Source organism: Cydia fagiglandana, chromosome 4 (assembly GCF_963556715.1).
Source record: "Cydia fagiglandana chromosome 4, ilCydFagi1.1, whole genome shotgun sequence".
Classification (NCBI taxonomy): Eukaryota; Metazoa; Arthropoda; class Insecta; order Lepidoptera; family Tortricidae; genus Cydia; species Cydia fagiglandana.
This window is the reverse complement of record NC_085935.1, coordinates 7,783,519-7,803,014: the sequence shown is the minus strand read 5'-3', so window position 1 is coordinate 7,803,014 and position 19,496 is coordinate 7,783,519. Positions and strand designations below refer to the sequence as shown.

General features: G+C 37.3%; 2 protein-coding genes across 2 annotated transcripts in view; one reads left to right on the top strand and one right to left on the bottom strand.

The window, feature by feature from the left end:
- Position 1: 1 nt before the first annotated feature.
- On the bottom strand, positions 2 to 7,647 carry LOC134663574 (uncharacterized). Its single transcript, XM_063519979.1, has 9 exons — positions 7,425 to 7,647; positions 6,226 to 6,611; positions 5,745 to 5,961; positions 5,267 to 5,415; positions 4,715 to 4,909; positions 2,271 to 2,460; positions 1,198 to 1,415; positions 800 to 1,006; positions 2 to 175 (listed from the first exon to the last, which is right to left on the bottom strand). The coding sequence occupies exons 1-9, from the start codon at positions 7,534 to 7,536 to the stop codon at positions 47 to 49; spliced, it is 1,803 nt and encodes a 600-aa protein (XP_063376049.1). The 5' UTR covers positions 7,537 to 7,647; the 3' UTR covers positions 2 to 46.
- An 82-nt stretch (positions 7,648 to 7,729) lies between these two features.
- The window catches only part of LOC134663573 (sodium-coupled monocarboxylate transporter 1-like), a 34,515-nt gene continuing 22,748 nt past the window's right edge, over positions 7,730 to 19,496 (top strand). The window contains exon 1 of the mRNA XM_063519977.1: positions 7,730 to 8,157. The gene's annotated coding sequence lies outside the window, so the exon portion shown is untranslated. The remainder of the gene's footprint in view (positions 8,158 to 19,496) is intronic.

Genomic DNA, 19,496 nt, shown 5'->3' with positions numbered 1-19,496 from the left:
ATTGAATTGTCAACGGTTTATTTTATAAGGTTTGCTTCCTCGTTTTTTAGAACCGGATGGCATCAATTCCGAAGCTGAACTGGCACGTCAGATTATCAGGAATCGTCAGCTTGGACAGGTCTGATTCTGGTTTTCCTTTTACGGATTTTACCGGAGTGTTGGAATACTGGAGAATCTGAATATGAAAAGTGCTTATTGAATTTCTCTATCAAAATTTTTGAAGTAATAAAGGTATCTCTTAACACTTTTGCTGACAGGGTGACAATAGTGCAGTTAAGTGTTGTTAAGTCCACAAATAGCCCGCCCATCCTACTGTCAGCAAGCGCGTCAAGCAAATTTCTTTTATAAGTATGATTATTTGTACTATTGTTGAGGGCGAGGCGATTTGCCAAATACTCATAGGCAGGAACAAGAACCAGGGTTTGCTAATTTAGATTATAACATATTATCGCAAAGTTCCCATCGCCTCAATGTTTCGCGTCATTGTTACTGAAAACTGCGTTACGTTTACTGAAAGTGCTGAACGGGCTGGCTCCAGTTTGGGTTCTTCAAAACGCAACGCAGCGGATGGTGGAGAGATATACTCTGGATTCATGATGCAGGCTTTAGAGGCTAATCTCTATACTATTACCGCATGGTCCCCAACGCCCCAATGTATCGCATCATTGGTGCCGAGCGAGACATCCCAGTGAAAGTGCTGGAAGGGCTGGCTCCAGACTGAGTTCAACGAGTAGCGGATGGTGCCAAGAACTACTCTGGATTCATAATTCAGGGTATAGAGGCTAGTCTATATTATTACGGAAAGGTCCCCATCGCCCCAATGTATCGCATCATTGGTGCCGAGCGTGTCGTCCCAATGAAAGTGCTGGGAGCGCTGGCTCCAGTCCGGGTTCTTCAAGGCGCAGCGTATGGTGGCGAGGACTACTCGGGATTCGCCTGGCGGTAGCTTATGGATCGTTGAAGTACTTTTATGGCCCTTTTCTGGTTTAGCTGGTTTCCCTATTACCTGAAATAAATATATTTACACTACATCAGCTCGTAAAGGCTCTCTCGATTGTTCAAAAACGGATGAGAAAGTTGCATTTAAATCAATAGAAAAAAATGCTTAATTCTTTTTTTAAACAAATTATACGAATAGATTCTGCTCTAGTCAAACCTAAAACGAGCAATAGGATGATATTTATACACATAACTTACCAATGTATACACCAGTCTTATAGTGACCACAGTCTGAAAGGTGTCCCTCAGAGCAACTAGATCCGGACAGAAGATCCTGACGGTCGGCTCTTGGAAATTCATCATCTTGTTCCACTGCAATTTGTTGCTCTCAAAGACGGTGTAGTTCAGGATTTCTCGGGACTCTTTGGGTACCAGGCGGGCGTAGATGTTGGATTCATGTGAACTGGTTTCAACGCCTGTCGATATTTTTTTCATTATATCAATGGCTGTACTAAAAGCATTAGGTAAATGCATAGTGTAGGATACAGCATACCCAACATAAATATCAAACTTAATGTACAACTAGACTTTATGTATATTTAAATGTTGTGAAACTAATCGATCTTCCGAATTTTTTTATTAAATTTACGCAGTACTTTATTAATTGATTTAAACTTTATTGCACAAAATAAAACTTATCGTACAAAAGGCGGACTTAATGCAAAGCAGAGAGATATAAATGCCTAAACCGAGCGCTTTTATTTGATACCAAACTCGACCCTACTTTCTTCCAAATATAATGACCAGAATAGTAAGACCCCTCACAAATAGCTTTTTGGCCCTCAAGCCTCTTCTAGCTCCATAACCCCTTGATCGAGTGTTCTCATAATTCAATGCAGCCGCGTGTTCCAAGTTGAATGTAAGAACTTCACTTCGCTTCGCTCGCCCGTTCAAATATAATGCTCACTGCATACATCAGATTTGGTACCATAACGACTATTATTTTCGTAGTTCTATACTGATAATTCCGCTCTCTCGTGTGGCGACTCACGAAAATTGTAAAGGACAACAAATTACAACTAATATTAGAAGAAAAAGGAGTTGAAAATTGAGTTCCGGTTAATCCGGTTATAATATTAGCTGAATATTGTTGAGTACCTATGTAATGCTTTATTCTTTTCGGTCGCCGCAACATCTATCTATTGTCAAGTAACAGTACTGATAATTCCGCTACTCGATGTTGACTACGAAAATAATAGTTATCTTGGTACCAAAACTGATGTATGGAATGGAGTGAGCACTCTTATGTACTTTTTTCTCCTTGCCGATACCTATTTCTGCTATACTGGGCACGGCAATCGACGACAGACGCGTTTTAACTGCCGATATCACCTCGGAATCGCCTTCAGGCTGCGGCAGCATTTCTCTCAAAGATTCGTTGCGTCTGAACATCAGGAAATTCCTTCTCTTTGAGTCCAAGAGCGGCAGCTCTAGTTCCACGTGGAACGTCGTCGTGACGCCCTATGAGCAATATCATTTTTTATATCTTAAATATGGTCATTACCTCTCTACTCGTACCTATATAATCGAACAAAGTTAAGTCTACACGATAATGTTAGGGAACACATCAAATTATTTTATAAAATATTTTCAAATAACAGCAGGGCTAGGTTGGTCCCTTTTTTTAGTACCTAGGTAAGTATAATACATTCTACGTCTACCTTACTGCAAAGAGCATATCTTAATTCTATAGATACTGATAAGTCTGATGTCAGTCGCTAAACACTGTGAATTTTGATTTGGGTTTAGGTTACAGGTCCCCATTTTAAATACGGCATTGGTAATAAGGCTAAGGGTAAAGTTCTACTTTTTTAGTGTTTTTTTTATACCACCTTAAGGTAAAAGTACGCTCCACCGAACGCTCAATATCCGTCCGTATTACCGAATTTCTTCTATTTTAGGCTGTAAGTCGATTATTTACAGCTGATATTTACTTGCGTATTTTTTTTCCACGAGTTAAATACCTATCTCTTCCACTATGCCTCAGAGTCGGCCAATTTGTCCCGCAGTTGGGACGTGGCAACTGATCGAAACGGATCGTTGCTGCCGATTGCCTTTTTGTATGGGCAACCTTAAAGAAATCGGTAAGAAGTTGCGTATATTTCTTAAGGTCATAAAACCTTTTAAATTTATTTCTGTGTTTCAAAGTATGGTTTTTCAGTGTGACTACTTAATTAGTTTGTGTATTTTAGTCAATTTAATTAATTTAGTGCAGTCATATTATCAGAAATTAAGCTTAATGTGAGTTTGGTGATGAGTACACCGACAATTTGATTGGAAGGTATTATCGAACAGCGTCCGGAATCAGGGAAAGCGTATGTTTATGAAATTATTTTTTTAATGGTTGATTACGAACTATTTAGATTAACTACCTAATTTCACAAATAACTTAATGTATTTGTAATTTTATGAGCAATTGCCGAACAACAATAACCTATATATATTATTATAAAACTGCGTTTGACATGTTCATGTTTTACGACTTTTTGGCATCAAAATAAGGTTTTTGGCAAGACTATTATCAAACAATAATTTTAGATATTTTACGTCAGTATTAGCAAGAACTTTACACATGTACGGTTTTGTAATGGATTCAAGTATTGAATTTAATGATAGATTTGTAGTTATACCACATTGATTACGATTTAAATACTATTTTCAAAATCCGTTCGCGAAATAGGTTCCACATATTTTCCATGTTTCGTTCACCGAACGGCCGTTCGGTAAATGGTACCCATGGTCTCTGCTACCGAACTCATGTTTGCGTTGGCCATGTTTCTATTCGAATATAATCCTTATTACGATAACGGCTAGGTCGATATTTATATGTTTATTTTTTGTGACCATTATTTCAATGCCAGCGCTTTTCAAACTTTAGACATACTTATTGGACGCCTGATAATAGTCTTGGAATGTGGACAAAAAAACTGAATAGGATAATAAAAATAATGAAGCAATAATATTTTATACAGGGTGGTCCGAACCTAGATGTCCAAAAATTTTTTTTAGATTCCTCTCGTCGTGGGCGATTGTGATTTTTTAAACTTTTATCTTTTGTTATGAAATTCCGGGGTTCCCATACAGGGTGGCTAAAAATTAACTACATTCCCATTCCCAGGGAGGTTTTGGGATTATACTGAGCAACTTTTACTATGGGACCAACTCCGAAATCGTGAAAAAAAATTTACCCTTCCATAGAAAATGGACGAGCCAAAATTTATGAAACAGCCAAATTTTTTTAAACACATGCGGACATGTTTTATAATTGTTGCGTACCTTACTTACTGACTTATTTTTCAAAAGTATTTTTCAATAAAAAAGACACGTCAAGATCGCTTACCATCTTTATAATGCTAAAAAACGAAGCATAGTAGGGATTTAATAGTGAACTACTGAAGTTTGAGCACCACTCAACACCATATTTTCATACAATTATTTCCTAGTTCGGTAATGCGGGCTCCCTATTCGGTATAATGTGCAAATCACGTTTCTTAGTTCGGTAAACGGTACAAACAAGGAAATTGGAAGAAATGACTTTAAAAATGTTTTTAATACATGTCCAATCATTTCAGTCATTTATAGGTATGTTAAAATGAGGACAAATTTATCTATGTTTCTATTTTAGTATTGAACATATTCGTAAGAAAATATCAGAACTAATAAAAAAATTAAACGTAAGTTTAGGGCTTAAGCATTCGGTGAAGCGTACATTTACCTTATCAGGTTTCGGTGGCTGAGGTATAGACATGATTCGCAGTACAGTAAAGTTGAAGTAATTGGATCGGTAGTCATCAGGGTGTGGTTCCCAGAAATCACCGTCGGGTCTATCCGTGGGTAGGATCTCTCGAGAGTCTAGCCATTGTAGTTTCGGTAGTCTCAAGGCAATTATGGAGCTGTAGCCCAAACATACCTGGAAAGATGTGATAGAGATTTTCATTCTTTTAGTTAGCGAACAGACCAATAAAATGAGCATAATGGTATTCCGTTGGTCCCCCAGAACCTAAATCTTTGGAGGTACTTAAGTACCTATTGCTCAGAGAACTAAGTCGAAATACTTATTTGGTTTGCTAGTGACTCCACCGTTTATAACGCTCTCATAAGCTGGGATATAATATGTATAACAATCCAAGTACTTCTGCTTGATGGTTTTTGATATTTTTCATAATCTCGGACAAAGTAACAGGAAAATTATAGTCTCTTTTAAGACTACTAGCGCCATCTCTCCAAAAACACTTTAACTACGAAGCACGTGAATTTGGTAGCTTACTGAACACGGGTTGCCGGCGAGCGATAATGCCGTGAGATACGGCAGCGAACCCAGGCCATTTAGTACCGTTTGAAGATTACAGATGTCGTTATCAGACAAATCCAAAGTTGTGATAATGCGTGGCAGTCTTGGTAATCCTTGAAGACTTTCTGAAAAAATATATTATACATACTTACTTACTTCAAACAATAGCCTACTAGCTCTTCTGTAAACTGTAAATCAAAGAAACCTGAAAATGAAAGAATGACAGTTGTGAAATATTCACTAAGTATACTTTATGTTTGTCCAGATTCCAGATATTACTACATTTAGGGTATGTAGCATATGATTGTTAATTACCTCATCACATCGAAACTGCCTTTAGAACATATATCAATAATTTTTGGTAACCAATTATGGTGATGTAAAAAGAAGACTCAAGTCAAGTTTTTTGCTATGTTTGTTAGCAAAGACTACCATATTTATCTAATTGGATTACCGTTTGTCAATAAATTTTTAGCCAAGCCCAAATACAGCAAGGTTGGCGGCAAGTGTTCCGCGAACGTTTCAGTTCTCGATATCCGATTAGCTTGGAGCTCGAGTAGTTTCAGCCCTCGAGGAAGGAAGGTGGTGTCGATGTCACCGATGTAATTGCCGCACAGATTCAATGTTACCAGTTTGGTGAATTCGGAGAGGCTGCTGTCTAAGTCGGTTATCTATAAAAATAAATACTCATTTGATTAACGTAGGTACCTATTGGATGGATTGATTATTACTAAGTTACTAAGATTTTACACTACAACCGACGCCGACGGTAAGACCAATGACCATCTCTGACAAAATTAAATCGCACGAGTAGGGCATGGTTTTCTTTTTTTTAAGAGTGTCCTTGGAGTTAAAAGTGTCGGCAGGTTATATGCTTCTTTGCTACTAACGTGATAAAATTTAAGGTTACTAAAATTACTGATAGGTCTAGTCACCTTTGAGTCTAAAATTCTCAGCATCGGAACCTCCTTCAAGTCTTTCATCAAAAGGGCACGATCCACAGCTTTCACTGCTCTCTCTATAAGTTTCTCAACATTATCGGTGATACAGTTGACACTGCGGAAGCAAACCTTCCCTTCTTCATTACTTTTACTTACATCCCATTGAGTTAAGGGTAAAAGTATCTCCCATTGGTCCTGAAGGCTAATGGGTGAGTTTTCGTCTAGAAATCCGCTGAGGATACTTTTCTGAATTCTGTTCTGAAGGCCTTCACTGAAGGGTACTGTCGGTATATGCTCTCTTAGGCATTTTGACCGATGATACCTTCGAGCTAGTGCTTCGAGTGACCAGTCGATACCCGTTTCAAGTCGTTCTTGGAATCCTTGGAAGAAAAATTAGGGCTATAATGATCAGAAAATGGGTAGTAATGGGAAATCGAATAAGTATGTAATTAAGTATACTTTATTCCATTACACTGAGGAAGTTTTTTACTATTCTGAAGTTTATCACTCCTGTTTTATAAAAAAATCGATCTAAATTTTATCTATGCATAAATCTGCCCAAGGGCATCTCAGGAGGGCGACCGTGGATGCTGATAAAATATACTTTTTATTCCCACAAAAACGTAAACAACAAGCATATTATTTAAATAAAATCATCTTTGTATACATCTTAAACTAATAACGCATAATCTTAAACTAATAATGCCTTATAAATCTATGGTATACATATTTATAAAAAAAGCGGTTTCCATCTGGATAAAAGAAATCCTAATTTAACTTGCTTCACATATTAAAATACAATATTATACTGTACGATGCATTGGATTGCTATCACTGTCCCGATACACCTGGATGATAAAGTCGGGGCCCGTTTGATGACACTCGTATTGCTTGAGATCGATTTCTTTCTTAAGTTATGCAAAACAAATACATACGAATTGGCTCTGTTTCACAAAGTTGTGTGATTTGAATTTTATTTAATATTAAAATATATGCAATGTCACAGTTCGAACGAAATGAAAACTTTATACTAGTTTATTCCGTACTGACCGGTGCTTTGAGCTCCCCTGAAATGACATCTTGACAGTTAAGTTATATTTACCTTTTGTGCGCGTGAGAATAAAAAAGTCAATTCTAAAAATATGTAGTGCAGTAGGGGAAACAAAAATATAATTATAAGTGTATTGCAATACCTTCTAAAACATCATCGGGTAAAAAAATAAGACTTGAGTCACTTATTGGTGGACGTGGAATCGGCGCGAGAGATTTTTTTACCGGTTCTTTTGGCGGCATTTTCCTATTCATATAGACAATTAAAAAAAATCGCAAATATAATGTTCTTATTCAATCCGTATAAATAAAAAACAATGTGATACATGTAAGAAAACTTTCAGCAGTGTCAATGTTGATTTTCCATTTTCCATGGATTTCCCTGTCGGTAAAACAGTGCGTCGCTAGTAGTTCGTCGAAACTAAACTAGATGGCGCTGGAGTAGGTGTGTTTATTCGCGACACACGACAGCGGTCAAAGTGCACATTGTCTTTTAGAAAACTTGAATACATTCTGCCGTATGAACGCCGACTCGATTCATAATGTAGTTGGCCTCCGCCGCGGTGGATGCGAACTGTATACATCTGCCGACATTATCGGACCATTATTATTAAAAATCGCGTGTGAAATAATAACCTCCTGAAATCGCTGTAACGTGTGCTGTGCGCACTGTGTTAAGTCGATGACATTGACGTTCGGTGAGCGGGAATTTCGAGTGAAGTTTTGTAAAGAATGTAGTGTCCCACGTCTGATTTAGTGTTTGTTCTCGGAGTTTGTAGAGTGAAAGTTGCTTGAGATGCGGTTATGGAGTGGCAGTATTGTTGCCAACAGTTCTGCTCGCCCGTGTGTGATTGGCAAGACATTGTACTTAGGTATGTGTTTGCAATTCAACTTCCGGAATTGTAGTTATTTGTTTGTAACAACTCAAATACATGTATCTAAGCCGAAAAGTACTTGCAGGTACTTTTTAAGTATGGAAGTAAATACAATTATAAAGGTTTAGAAATATGTGTTTATGCTAAAAGTAACGATATTAATGAGATGTACCTAAGTACTTACCAAAATATTTTTAATATGGTGTAGTTACGTTATAGGTATGTTATGTTACGTACAACAATCGAAATTAATAATGTGGCTTTGTTTACAAATAAATTAATACATTTCATTTTTAATTTGCTACTTGCTAAAAATATTTTTTTTATAAATTCCTAGATAAATTATTCAGATATTAAGGATTGCAATAAGTCCTGTGCAGCAATGAGGGTCATATTCAAATTTCGCCAAGTGGACGAAAACTAGAGCCGGACAAATGGAATGAAAGGCGGACTTTAATGCCTATGTGTATATACCTTCACATTAACCAATAACGTTGTTGCTTTGAATGTATACCGATACTGCGTGGGGGGCTACCGCGAAAACCGTAAATCGCAAATTACGGGGATCTTTTCCTTTTACTCCAATGAAGGCGTAATAAGACTGACAGAAAAAATGCCCGCAATTTGCGAATATCGATTGTCACTTACAATGAAAGATTCGTTCATTCCCTTCGTGTTCCCTTTGTGTGTGCCTGCTTTCGTGAATTAACCTGCCGGCCTAGCCAAGGTGACAATCGTTATTCGCTACGACAACGAAACGCTTTGTGTCTTCTTCTTCTTCTTTCTGTGCGAAAGTGACAGTTGCGTTTCGATCGCTACGGAGCGTAAGCGTATGGCATGTTGGCTACGCGGCCTGTACGTAGCATAGTGAGCTATTGAACTGAAATCAAAACAAGGGTTGTCCAAATTCAAGTCATTATCTTATTTGTGGCCGTGCACGCAAAGCGACGTCAAGTTGTGTGAACCTTAATACTTGCTCGGAGCAATGCTGAGCCGAACGGAGCCGAGTTTGCCCGAAGTCAGGAGTGTCTCCCCACTAGTTTCGATTGGAGTTTTCTATTAACGATTATTATCTTGGCCCCCTGGCTGTATTGTAAAATAAATATGAATGCTCAGGCTGGGGCTAAACAAGCAGGTAAATCTTAGTCAAACGCTAAAAATTGTCACTTTCCCAGATTTTGACCAAAGTATCTGGCTATTTTTTATGACATCTGTTGTTTCCCAATTATTAGGTCATGGGAAAGTATGGGAAAATACCTTTCATTTGTCTGCGGTGGTGAATAATCGTGGGTCCTCGGTTGTGCTGTGTAGAGCAGAATAAATCGTTATCGAAATTGAAAAAAATGCTTGATTAAAAATTCGGTCAGAATTCTAAGCTTACCATACACAGACACTAGGTTAATGGTGTAGAGCAGTTGTCGGAAAACTTGAAGGAATTTTAGAGGAGGGACAGATTTACAGCAAAAACGCATTTATATTATGATAAATTGGATCGCCTGCTTAAGAGGGCGTAGAGGAGGGTAAATTTTCAGATTCTGTCAAATTACCCCATTTCACACACAAACGCAGCTCACGCACACTACCTCAATTTACTGGGACAGGTCAGTGACCCCTAATGTTTTTTTAAAGGTGCTGCTTCGAGTTTAGTGTTAACTACTAACCTTCTTTGAGGAATTCAAACTGTCACAGCTTTCCTTTGTGAGAAGACAGAGAAAAAACACTTTTTTATATATAGCTTTCCTTGTTTGTTCATGTCATGTCATAGGTATGTGACGTATTAGGTAATTAATTATTTTCGTTGTTGACTTTTGTATTAAGATAGGTTCAAAACGGCGACGCTCTTAACTGTCCATCGGTGGACCTTATGCCTTTTGTAATAAGGTTTACGGACTGTCAGTTAACAGTGTGGTGGTGGGCAATGGTAGGTATGCGGTTTGTAGACAGACCGAATTAAACCTAGGAGTTTTATTATTAAAAATATAAGAAATCATCTCATCTATCTACTCGAAAAAAGTGGACTATATCTAAAATTATCCCTTTATTACTTATAGGTCTTGTAACATATTTTTTTACAACTAAAGACGCTTATTTAATTTCACTTATAACTTAATTTTTAAAGCTCTGTTAATAATAAAGCTTTAAAAACATCTAATAAAATTCAGGTACTACACTTATACTTTTGTAAGTCAGTAAGTGATGCTTACTTAAAACTTATTGGGAAATCAAATAACTCATAATTACCTATATTAAAATATATAAATTTACTATTTCATCTCATTTCATCCCAATCCGCATTGGGCTAGCATGGGGACTTTATAGCCCAAGCCCTCTCGCGCATGAGACGAGGCCTGTGCTCAGCAGTGGGACGTATATAGGCCGAAATGATGATGATAATTTCATCTCATACGTTCAATAAGGCCCAGGACCGGGCCTTGTCACCCGCACTGACAGAGGGCCTTTTTAGCCCTACATAATATTAAAGAACTGTGTCCCGGATAGTATGGGTTCTGGTCCATGGCGCGTCCTGAAGTAACTTATACAGTGTGTAATCGTTAAGTGTAGCCAGGCTATAATTCCGTAAATATAACAGATATCAGAAAACTTCAAATTGATATCAAAAGTGCGTTACCCAATGAGTAAAATTACATTTATAACTTTTTTTAAATAAAAGTAGAAATATCTCAAACATTAACTTCAAACCCTCCCATACATTTAGTACGACGACTCACCCCTCAAAGAACGTCGGTGTCCTAAGAGACAAAACTGCTTGAGATTCATTATTTGCGATAGTAAACTGTAATAAAATAATAAAACTACCGTTTATTAAATAATAATCTCAAGCAGTTTTATCTCTTACGACACCAACGTTCTTTGAGGGGTGAGTCATCGTACTAAATATTTAGGAGTTAGGGAGGGTTTAAAGTTAATGTTTGGGATATTTCTGCTTTTATGAATAAAAATATTAATATATTTTACTCATTGGATTACGCGCTCTCTATATCAATTCGAAATTTTCTGATATCTGTTATATTTACGGAATTATAGCCTGACTACACTTAACAATTACACCCTGTATATCATTAGATAGTTCATAGCCTATATCGATAGAATATATCGTTCTTATGAGCGTATTTGGTGGGCATACCTTATTATTAAAAAAGTCTACTGCTTTATACTCGGAGTAATTAACAATGGAGCCGCCATTAACAGGCGTTCCCCTCTGTCGAAAATAGGCGGCCAATGGTCAACCACATGTCAACCATATGTATGGACTGACGTTTGGCTGACTTGACGTACCTATACATTTGATGTGCCCCTCCCCCGCAAAAAACGGCAGACTATTTTGTACCGAAAATTTTAGACATGGCGTCTCCGTTGGTTATATCCTCTAAGGCTTTATAATAGGGTGGCACTGGTGGCAGAAACTCATTTCATTTGTAAAATTATCACCTGTAATTTATCTGTAAAATATAAAAACATTGTATTCACACTTTTCAAATGCCGAGATCGAGGAGTTAGTGGCCGAACCCAATATCATCGGCGAAACGAAAGCGCACAGACTTCGCTGGTTCGGTCACCTACTCTGAATGGGAGAGGATCGGGCTGTCAAGAAGGCGTTCTTGGGACGACCGACTGGTAGCCGTCCGGTGGGTCGGCCCAGGTATCGCTGGGAAGACAGTGTGGCGGCGGATCTACTTCAGCTTCGCGTCAGTAACTGGCAGGAAGTTGCGCAGGAGCGGGACAGGTGGCACGCTCTCGTTTCGGAGGCCAAGACTCTCTTTGGATCGCTGAGCCAAAATAGTTAGTTAGTTAGTTCATGTTTCTTAATATACCAAAATAGTTATAAAAATATTCCGGCGCTTTTGAAAAATCCATTTTATAAAAAAAAACATACCATGTTGGTTCGGAACCGGGCCTTGTTACTGGCACTGACAGTGGGCCTTCTTACAATTAGTCATAGTACAAGTTCAAGAATAACAGAAAATACTACCGGGCCTTATTAGCTTTTATAATGAATTAATTTCATCTTAGATTTAAAATGATCTATAGTAAAATACGGCCTACATGAGTCATGGAAAAACAAATTGTATTTTATTTAGTACCTATTTGTTGTTCAAAATCTTCAGTAAGCTAACTTATAAGACTATCTATTATAATTAATCTAGATTGACAGTTTACTTAGCAAATTGTACTTTTACCTTTAGGTTTTATGTCGGAAATATTTCACCCAATTTGTACTGAAACATAAGCATTTGAGCGTAATTAATGATGTTTACTGATTGTTAATCTTAAATATACCTATTATGTAGGGCACTTAAATTATTTTAGCGGACCAAGCGGATGTGTATGTTTGTGGACCACTTTTTTATTTAAATAATTAAATTGTAATTCATTCAAAAAAAGCTATTACAATTAGGGATTTAGATACCTCACCTACCTTATTACAAAGCATTACAAAAATGTCCAAAGGCACAAAAGAGATAGGTACAGAAGTCAATCACATGTATGTACTTTACTTTTCATACCTACGCTCGGCGGTCGCTCTAGGGTTCTCAACTATGGCTTATGCACAAAAAACTATCGTGGTAGTGGCACTCGTATCTATAGTATCGTATCTCGTATCTAGTTGTTTGATTTATTGTTCAGGATGAAACGGGAAGAATGGAAATAAAAATTAATAATAACATTAATAACTCAAATATTTTAATTTTAATGTCATTGTTATATTACAAATTTGTCACAGAAAATATCTTGCGATGATTTCGAGATTGGCGATAAGCACGATTATTATATTTTAAAGTGTAATATAATAAATTTGCATTCTCTCTGAAACCACTGGTAAATAGCTTAAAAAACGTCAATTCACCGTTTAATATTGAATTTAAACAACCGTCCACTGAACAGTTATATATAATAACTTTTATTGTTTCTCGATTATTGTGCACAAAAAAGTTCACAGACGCGTGTCTCAAGCGGAAGGCACTCGCGCTCGCACTGGTCCCAACCGGTCCGAGATGTCGTGTCCGTGAGCAGTGTCTATGTGTGCGTTGCTCGAGCGCACTTTGTATGTAGGTTGATTTCTGTACCTATCTGTTTTGTGCCAAAGGCCAAAGCCACGCCGATAAGACATAAGACCTCATAAACGACTTCATAAATATAAACGTTCACTGAAAAAACCCAAATTCATTTCTGATAATTTTATTTCGTTACTGAGTTATCGTTTTGCACCGAATATCAATGAAATAAAAGCACGTTGTTGTTTGATAGATACATTTATATAAACATCGTCACATGAAACCAATATAGGTACTCGTAAACCAGACCACTGCGATGCCACTGGCTTTAAATATCGTTCTTTCAACTGATGATATAGCCACAAAAACCCGCTGAAACTGCAGGTCGAGTCTTGATTTCAATTTCTTGATGATATATCATTGCATTAACTTTCAAAGCACATGATAGATCTTAGAATAGCAACAAAACTGGTTGAAACTAAGAATTTTATTGCTGAAATTATGTGAACAACATTGCTTCGTCTTCATAAATAAAATTTTAATAGTTTATATTGTTTAGGCTAAAATGTGAAGAATTTTGTTGATAAATTGTTTATCTAGTATATTGACATTATGTCATATATGTTTTTAAAATGACGTAATATGAATACCAGCACAATGAAAATTTATTCCAATAAGAAATAACAAATCTTCAAACTTTTTTCATTTTAAGTGAATTAGGAAGAAGCTAATTATACTGATTTGGTTATTTTGGTTGTATTAATATATTTTATTAAATAATTTGTCATATTTTTTAAGTATTATGACTTGTGAATAAAAATAAATCGAAATTTTAATGACTCTAGATCTCCGTGTGACGTTATTTATTTACCCTATTAATTTTGAATACAGTTTTTCACTGGTATCATCATTCGTATACGGACATGAATTTCTGTCAATATATATGCCAAATCGAACTGTCAACTTGGAAAAAAGAAGTACGCGTCCGCTTCCAACGGCCCACAGCGGGCATCTGAGGAGAAGGAGAATTTGACAGATATGGCGGATGTATGGAAATTATACGAAAGTTTACGTTTACGATTGAATTTCTCTGAAGCCTTTAAGAGGAAAAATAGGAAAAGCCTGATTCGTTGTAGTCCAGTTATCTGGCTTTCGAAATCACTCGATTTTATAGCATGAGCATCGATTTTTTTATACAAATTTTACTAAACGCTGACACTCGTTCATCACGTTTTAGGTACAACTTTGCATAAGTGTATTTATTATATTGTAAAACATTTCAGATTTTCAAGGGTGATTCGTTGTAAACACACTCTTTGGGATATTAATGACATTTATTATAATTTTTTTTATCAAGAGATGTGAACGCTAGCGACTAAACGGTGACTGCCTTTTTCGCTGATTTTGCTCGATGCAGTCTTAATAACTGCATTCGCTTCATTTTCTGCCTCCGCAAATATGATCACGTTTCTTCTTTTCGCTCTCAGCTTGGCTGGCTTCCCATCCGACAACGTCGCAACATTCGCTTGCTTTCCACTCTTTTTTCTGTGCTTAATGATCCACTCTCTCCGGAATACCTCAAATCCTTCTTTCAATACTACGGCGTTTCTCGCGTCCGCCAACTTCGCTCTTCTGGCAATATGTCTCTGTCCATCCCTCCTCACCGAACCGGGTTCATGTCGAATTCGTTCACTGTGCAGGTAGCGCGTCTTTGGAACGGACTTCCTTTTATAGTGTATACAACATTATTTGCGGTATTTGACGTCTGTCACTCACAACTGCAATACTACGTAAAATGTCTTGCACATCGAAATCACAAAGGAAAACAACTGCACTGCAAACGTTTACGTTCTACGTCTTTTTTTTTTTAATTTTAGGGTTGGCCGGTCACCATCGTTATGAATCGATAGTAGTCTAGTAAATCGATATGAATTTTTCATTTTTCTTTTAATAAAAGTAAGGAAAAGGTGGATAATTAAATGTAAATATGGATATATTTATCGTCACCTAACAGACAACAAATTTGACACAGAAATAACATAAATAAATTTTAAAATAGATCCCCAGTTAGTTTAGATTTTGACGATGGGTGCGACCTACTCGGTCGGTGTATTAAATGCATTTACCTTGCGGGAAAACCATATAATTCTAGCTTTATTTAAATCTCAAATAAAAATTCATTATACGTCACAATTCGATACCTTAGTCTACGTGCCATCCAATCGTAATCGCTTGCTGTGACAATCGATTTGGGTTAGTTACATCTCTATATACGTCAGTCACAATGTGTCAAATAACGCAAATAATATTGCATACAGTATAACATAAAAAATGCGCCTAATAAGTTCGCTTTCAAAAAATCCGTACGTGCTTTCTTTGCTAGCAGAATGAAAAAATCTTAGTGTATTATTAGTTTCATAATATGTTTCGTCGTTATTTATTTATATATTTATATATATATATATATATATATGTATATATATATTATAGTATATGTGTACAGTATATTTGTATAGGTAATTAATATGTTATACGTAATTTATTGTTCGTTTTGCTGTTGTAATTATAGCACCGCTCACAATCTCTCTGCTTAGCCTTAAGGTTGACTGGTAGAGAATGCCTTATGGCATTAAGTCCGCCTTTTGTACTATAAGATTTTTCTTTTGTGCAATAAAGATTAAATAAATAAATAAATAAAATATTATATTGTTGGTCGTATACCTACACATTTTTTTGAAGGAACTACGGCGGGCCGGATAAAATCCTTTCGCGGGCCGTACTTTGCCCACCATTGGGTGTAGAGCAGCAGACCTCATACTTTTTTGAGGATAGACCCATATCAGATATAGGCAGTCGAAGTCATACGGCATATCCATTTGATAGCCTGTTTGCCCTTGGGTGCCATGGGTAATTTTTCGGCAGACCCCTTAACATTCCTCATAAAGTTGTTCCAATATCCCGCCCCGTGCGCTCTGAAATTGGCGAGTGCGATGCAATTTTATTGTGAGCTATCGAATAACTAAAAAAAGTCGTCTCGCCCCGTCGTTAGGTTACTGCAGAGGTGAGCCGTACGTTGCTATGCGATCGTGTGTTACGTGATTTTGCGCGTCTTGATTAGAGAAATGTAAACAATGGCTTTCTCATAAATATTCGGGTAAGACATACATTATTTTCGGATGCCTGTGAAGAGATTTGCGTCGGTCTAGTTGAAATACAGAAAAGAACTAGGTACAGTTTGTCCAAATTGTTTGAATATGTAAGTGTTATTAATTTGTGGTCTCGGAGATGGCTCTTCTCACGGGGACAACGCCGTCCTCGAAACGTCGGAGGTAAATCTTAAAACTTAAATACCCGATTAAGTCCATTGTACAATTTAATAATGTGTAATAATCGTGAACGTTTAAATCAGTGTTATGTAAGTGTTGTTATAGAAGGTATGTAATTCAATTGTTTCGTAATGTTGATGTATTACCTATAATTTTTGAGGTGTAAAAATATATTTAGATTAATCTTATTGCATAAGAATGGGCAAACTAAAATACCAGAGGCGGATTTAAAAAATAACACTGTCTCTACAAGTCAACCTTTGGGCAGAACAAATGAAAACATGGAACGTTTTCGGAAAATTAACAAATTTGTTTACCTGTCTCGGTATCTATAACCTATCGTAAATCTGCTAATACACTGAAATCCGATCGAAGCGATTGATGCCTGTTTTGTGGATTGTGAAAATTCATAAATCATCTTTCTCCTGGAAGTGGTTCAGATAATCGATATTTTAAATTGAAAAGTACTGACCATAAAATGAATCATAAAACTCAAGAAATTTAACTCATCGATCGGTAAAATGTAGTTGAAACCGGATAAATCGTAGTTTAGAGAAGACGGGAAAATGTAAGGAAAATGGCACCTGTAGTACCTAGAATGTGGTTTATTAGAATGTGGTTAGCAATATACATATGTGGTTCTGAAATGCCTGTGATGTGGTTGTCTGTTGAATATCTGCTGAGGATTTTTATATCAAGTGAGTAAAGTAGACAGACTGATGTTTACATAGAACTAGACATTATTTTGAGTCTGGCGGACTTTTCATTGGGTATATTTATAAATTTGAATTGAATTAATAATCGATATTGTGAAAACTGTAAGTTTCAGATTGCGTAATGTGTGTGATTGACGATTAGGGAAAGTGTTTTTACAGTTACGATTTAATATTACCACATTAACCACTTAACCATACAATAAATGATTTTTAGAATTCCGTACCCAAAGGGTAAAAACGGGACCCTATTACTAAGACTCCACTGTCCGTCTGTCTGTCTGTTATAGTGGCAACAGAAAAACCGTTAACACGGTGTCAAATTGTACTGGTAACTGATAACCATCGTAACTTCAGGTTTAGGTAACCGGTTAACCCCGGGTTAGTGAATGGTGCAAGTGGCCCTTAGTTTTCTAATATTGACTTGAATAAAAACGTTACCTAACTAATATTTTAGGTAATTTTATAAAACAAAGTCCTATATCTACAGTCGCCATCAGATATATCGGAGCGGCCAAGGTGTTAACAATATCTGAACATGCACTCTAACGCCTTGACAATAGAGGTGTGCTCAGATATTTGTGAGCACCTTGGCCGCTCCGATATATATGATGGCAACTGTACTTGAAGGAGAAAACAATCACCAATTCAACATCTTTTTCGACCTTCAGATCGGCTATAATTAGTTGAAAAGTTTTCATAATGTGAGTGATCACTCGAACCGTGTCAATATTTCCTGATGTGACGATAAATTAGTACGGTTATTAATAGAACGTTACGCATGAATGGGGAACTCTTTTTGGCAGCAGTATCTATTTATTATATATCTTGTTGATTATTATACATAGTATTAAAAGTTTATTGATAAGGTAGATACAAATATTAAAAATGAAAATAAACTAACTTATATCTATAAAATAAAACTAAATTAAAACTAAAAACTAATACTAAATAAAATAAGATAAAATTAAAATATATCTAAGTAATTGGGCCCCTTTGGCATGGTGCCGAGGACGCTGGCAGCATTTCCCCGCTGTATTGCTAAGCTAATACGTTGAGCGAGAAAGCTGCCAGCTCTTCGGTCACCAGTGAAGTCTATAATCCTTTTCGAAAGCTTCTTAAAAAGTTTTACAGCATTAGGACCCCACGGGCCAAGGGTCTCAACCCCAAATGGCATAAAAATATACTCGGGGCCGAGACCCCTGTACTTCTGCAATTTGAGGTTTTCGGCCGCTCTAGCTGCCGCACCTGCTTGGTTGCTGGTTCCCGTGAGGTGAGAAGGGGCCAGAGTGTCTACGCAGGTAGCGTCCCACACTAGCACCCTTCCCAAACCCCAAGAAACCAGAGACATACCGTCCGGTCTCTTGCCGTCGTCTCTCGCTATGCCAGTTGGCTCCAGTAGAGCTGGCACATTGACGGATGCAAGAGACCGGCGGATTATGTCATTCAGTGCGGAGTGTCTTGAAAGGCGGCCGGCACTTTTTTGGCAGGATAGCCCGTGGTGTCCCAATTCGTCCACCTCACTGCCGCAGGGGCACCTGTGTGGAGCACAGACGCGGACTCCAAGCCGAAGACAGGTCGCGATGCGGAGAGTGTCCGGCGTGAGGAAGGTTCCGGTGTTCGGTGAAGGATAAGCCCGGAGCCAATCACCGGACTCCCTCGACGCCGAAGCCAGTAGTCTGGCCCGTTCGCGGCCTGTACTACGGCTTAGAAGGGAATTCACTGAAATTTGGCACATGATGTCATCCCAGCTCCTTTACCAATTTGGAAGAGTTGGGAAATCCTTGTTCGGGCAAGCACTTGACCAAGCTTTCTTGGCTTCGTCCAAGCTCGCAGTCTCATAGTTTGAGGGGAGTCCCCGTAGGATTTTACCTATGAGATTTGCGGAGCTGTGGACTGAAGACAAAAAAGCTGGCAAGGATACACTAGAAATTTTTCTGATCCCTAGCCCACCATGACGGATGGGTAGAGATGCTTGGGTCCAGGAATGGTCGCTGAGCTGAATGTTGAGAATGGATTCCAAAGTTGACTTAATAAGGTCATCTAAAGGTAAAATAATATTTTCGAATTTCCAAATAGAGCTGCAGCGAATGGCGTATGTTGATTTAGGAACAAAAAGGCAGAATTTAAGAATTGTAATTGCGTAGTGAGGACTTATTTCAAGAAGGCGGTTTGAAAAGTTTTTAGTATTTACAAACTATTTGTAGATTTAATTTGTTCATTTATTAAAAATTACTTGTAGGTCTGTATTTTCTTTTCTTTAACATAATAATAAATCGAATTAAA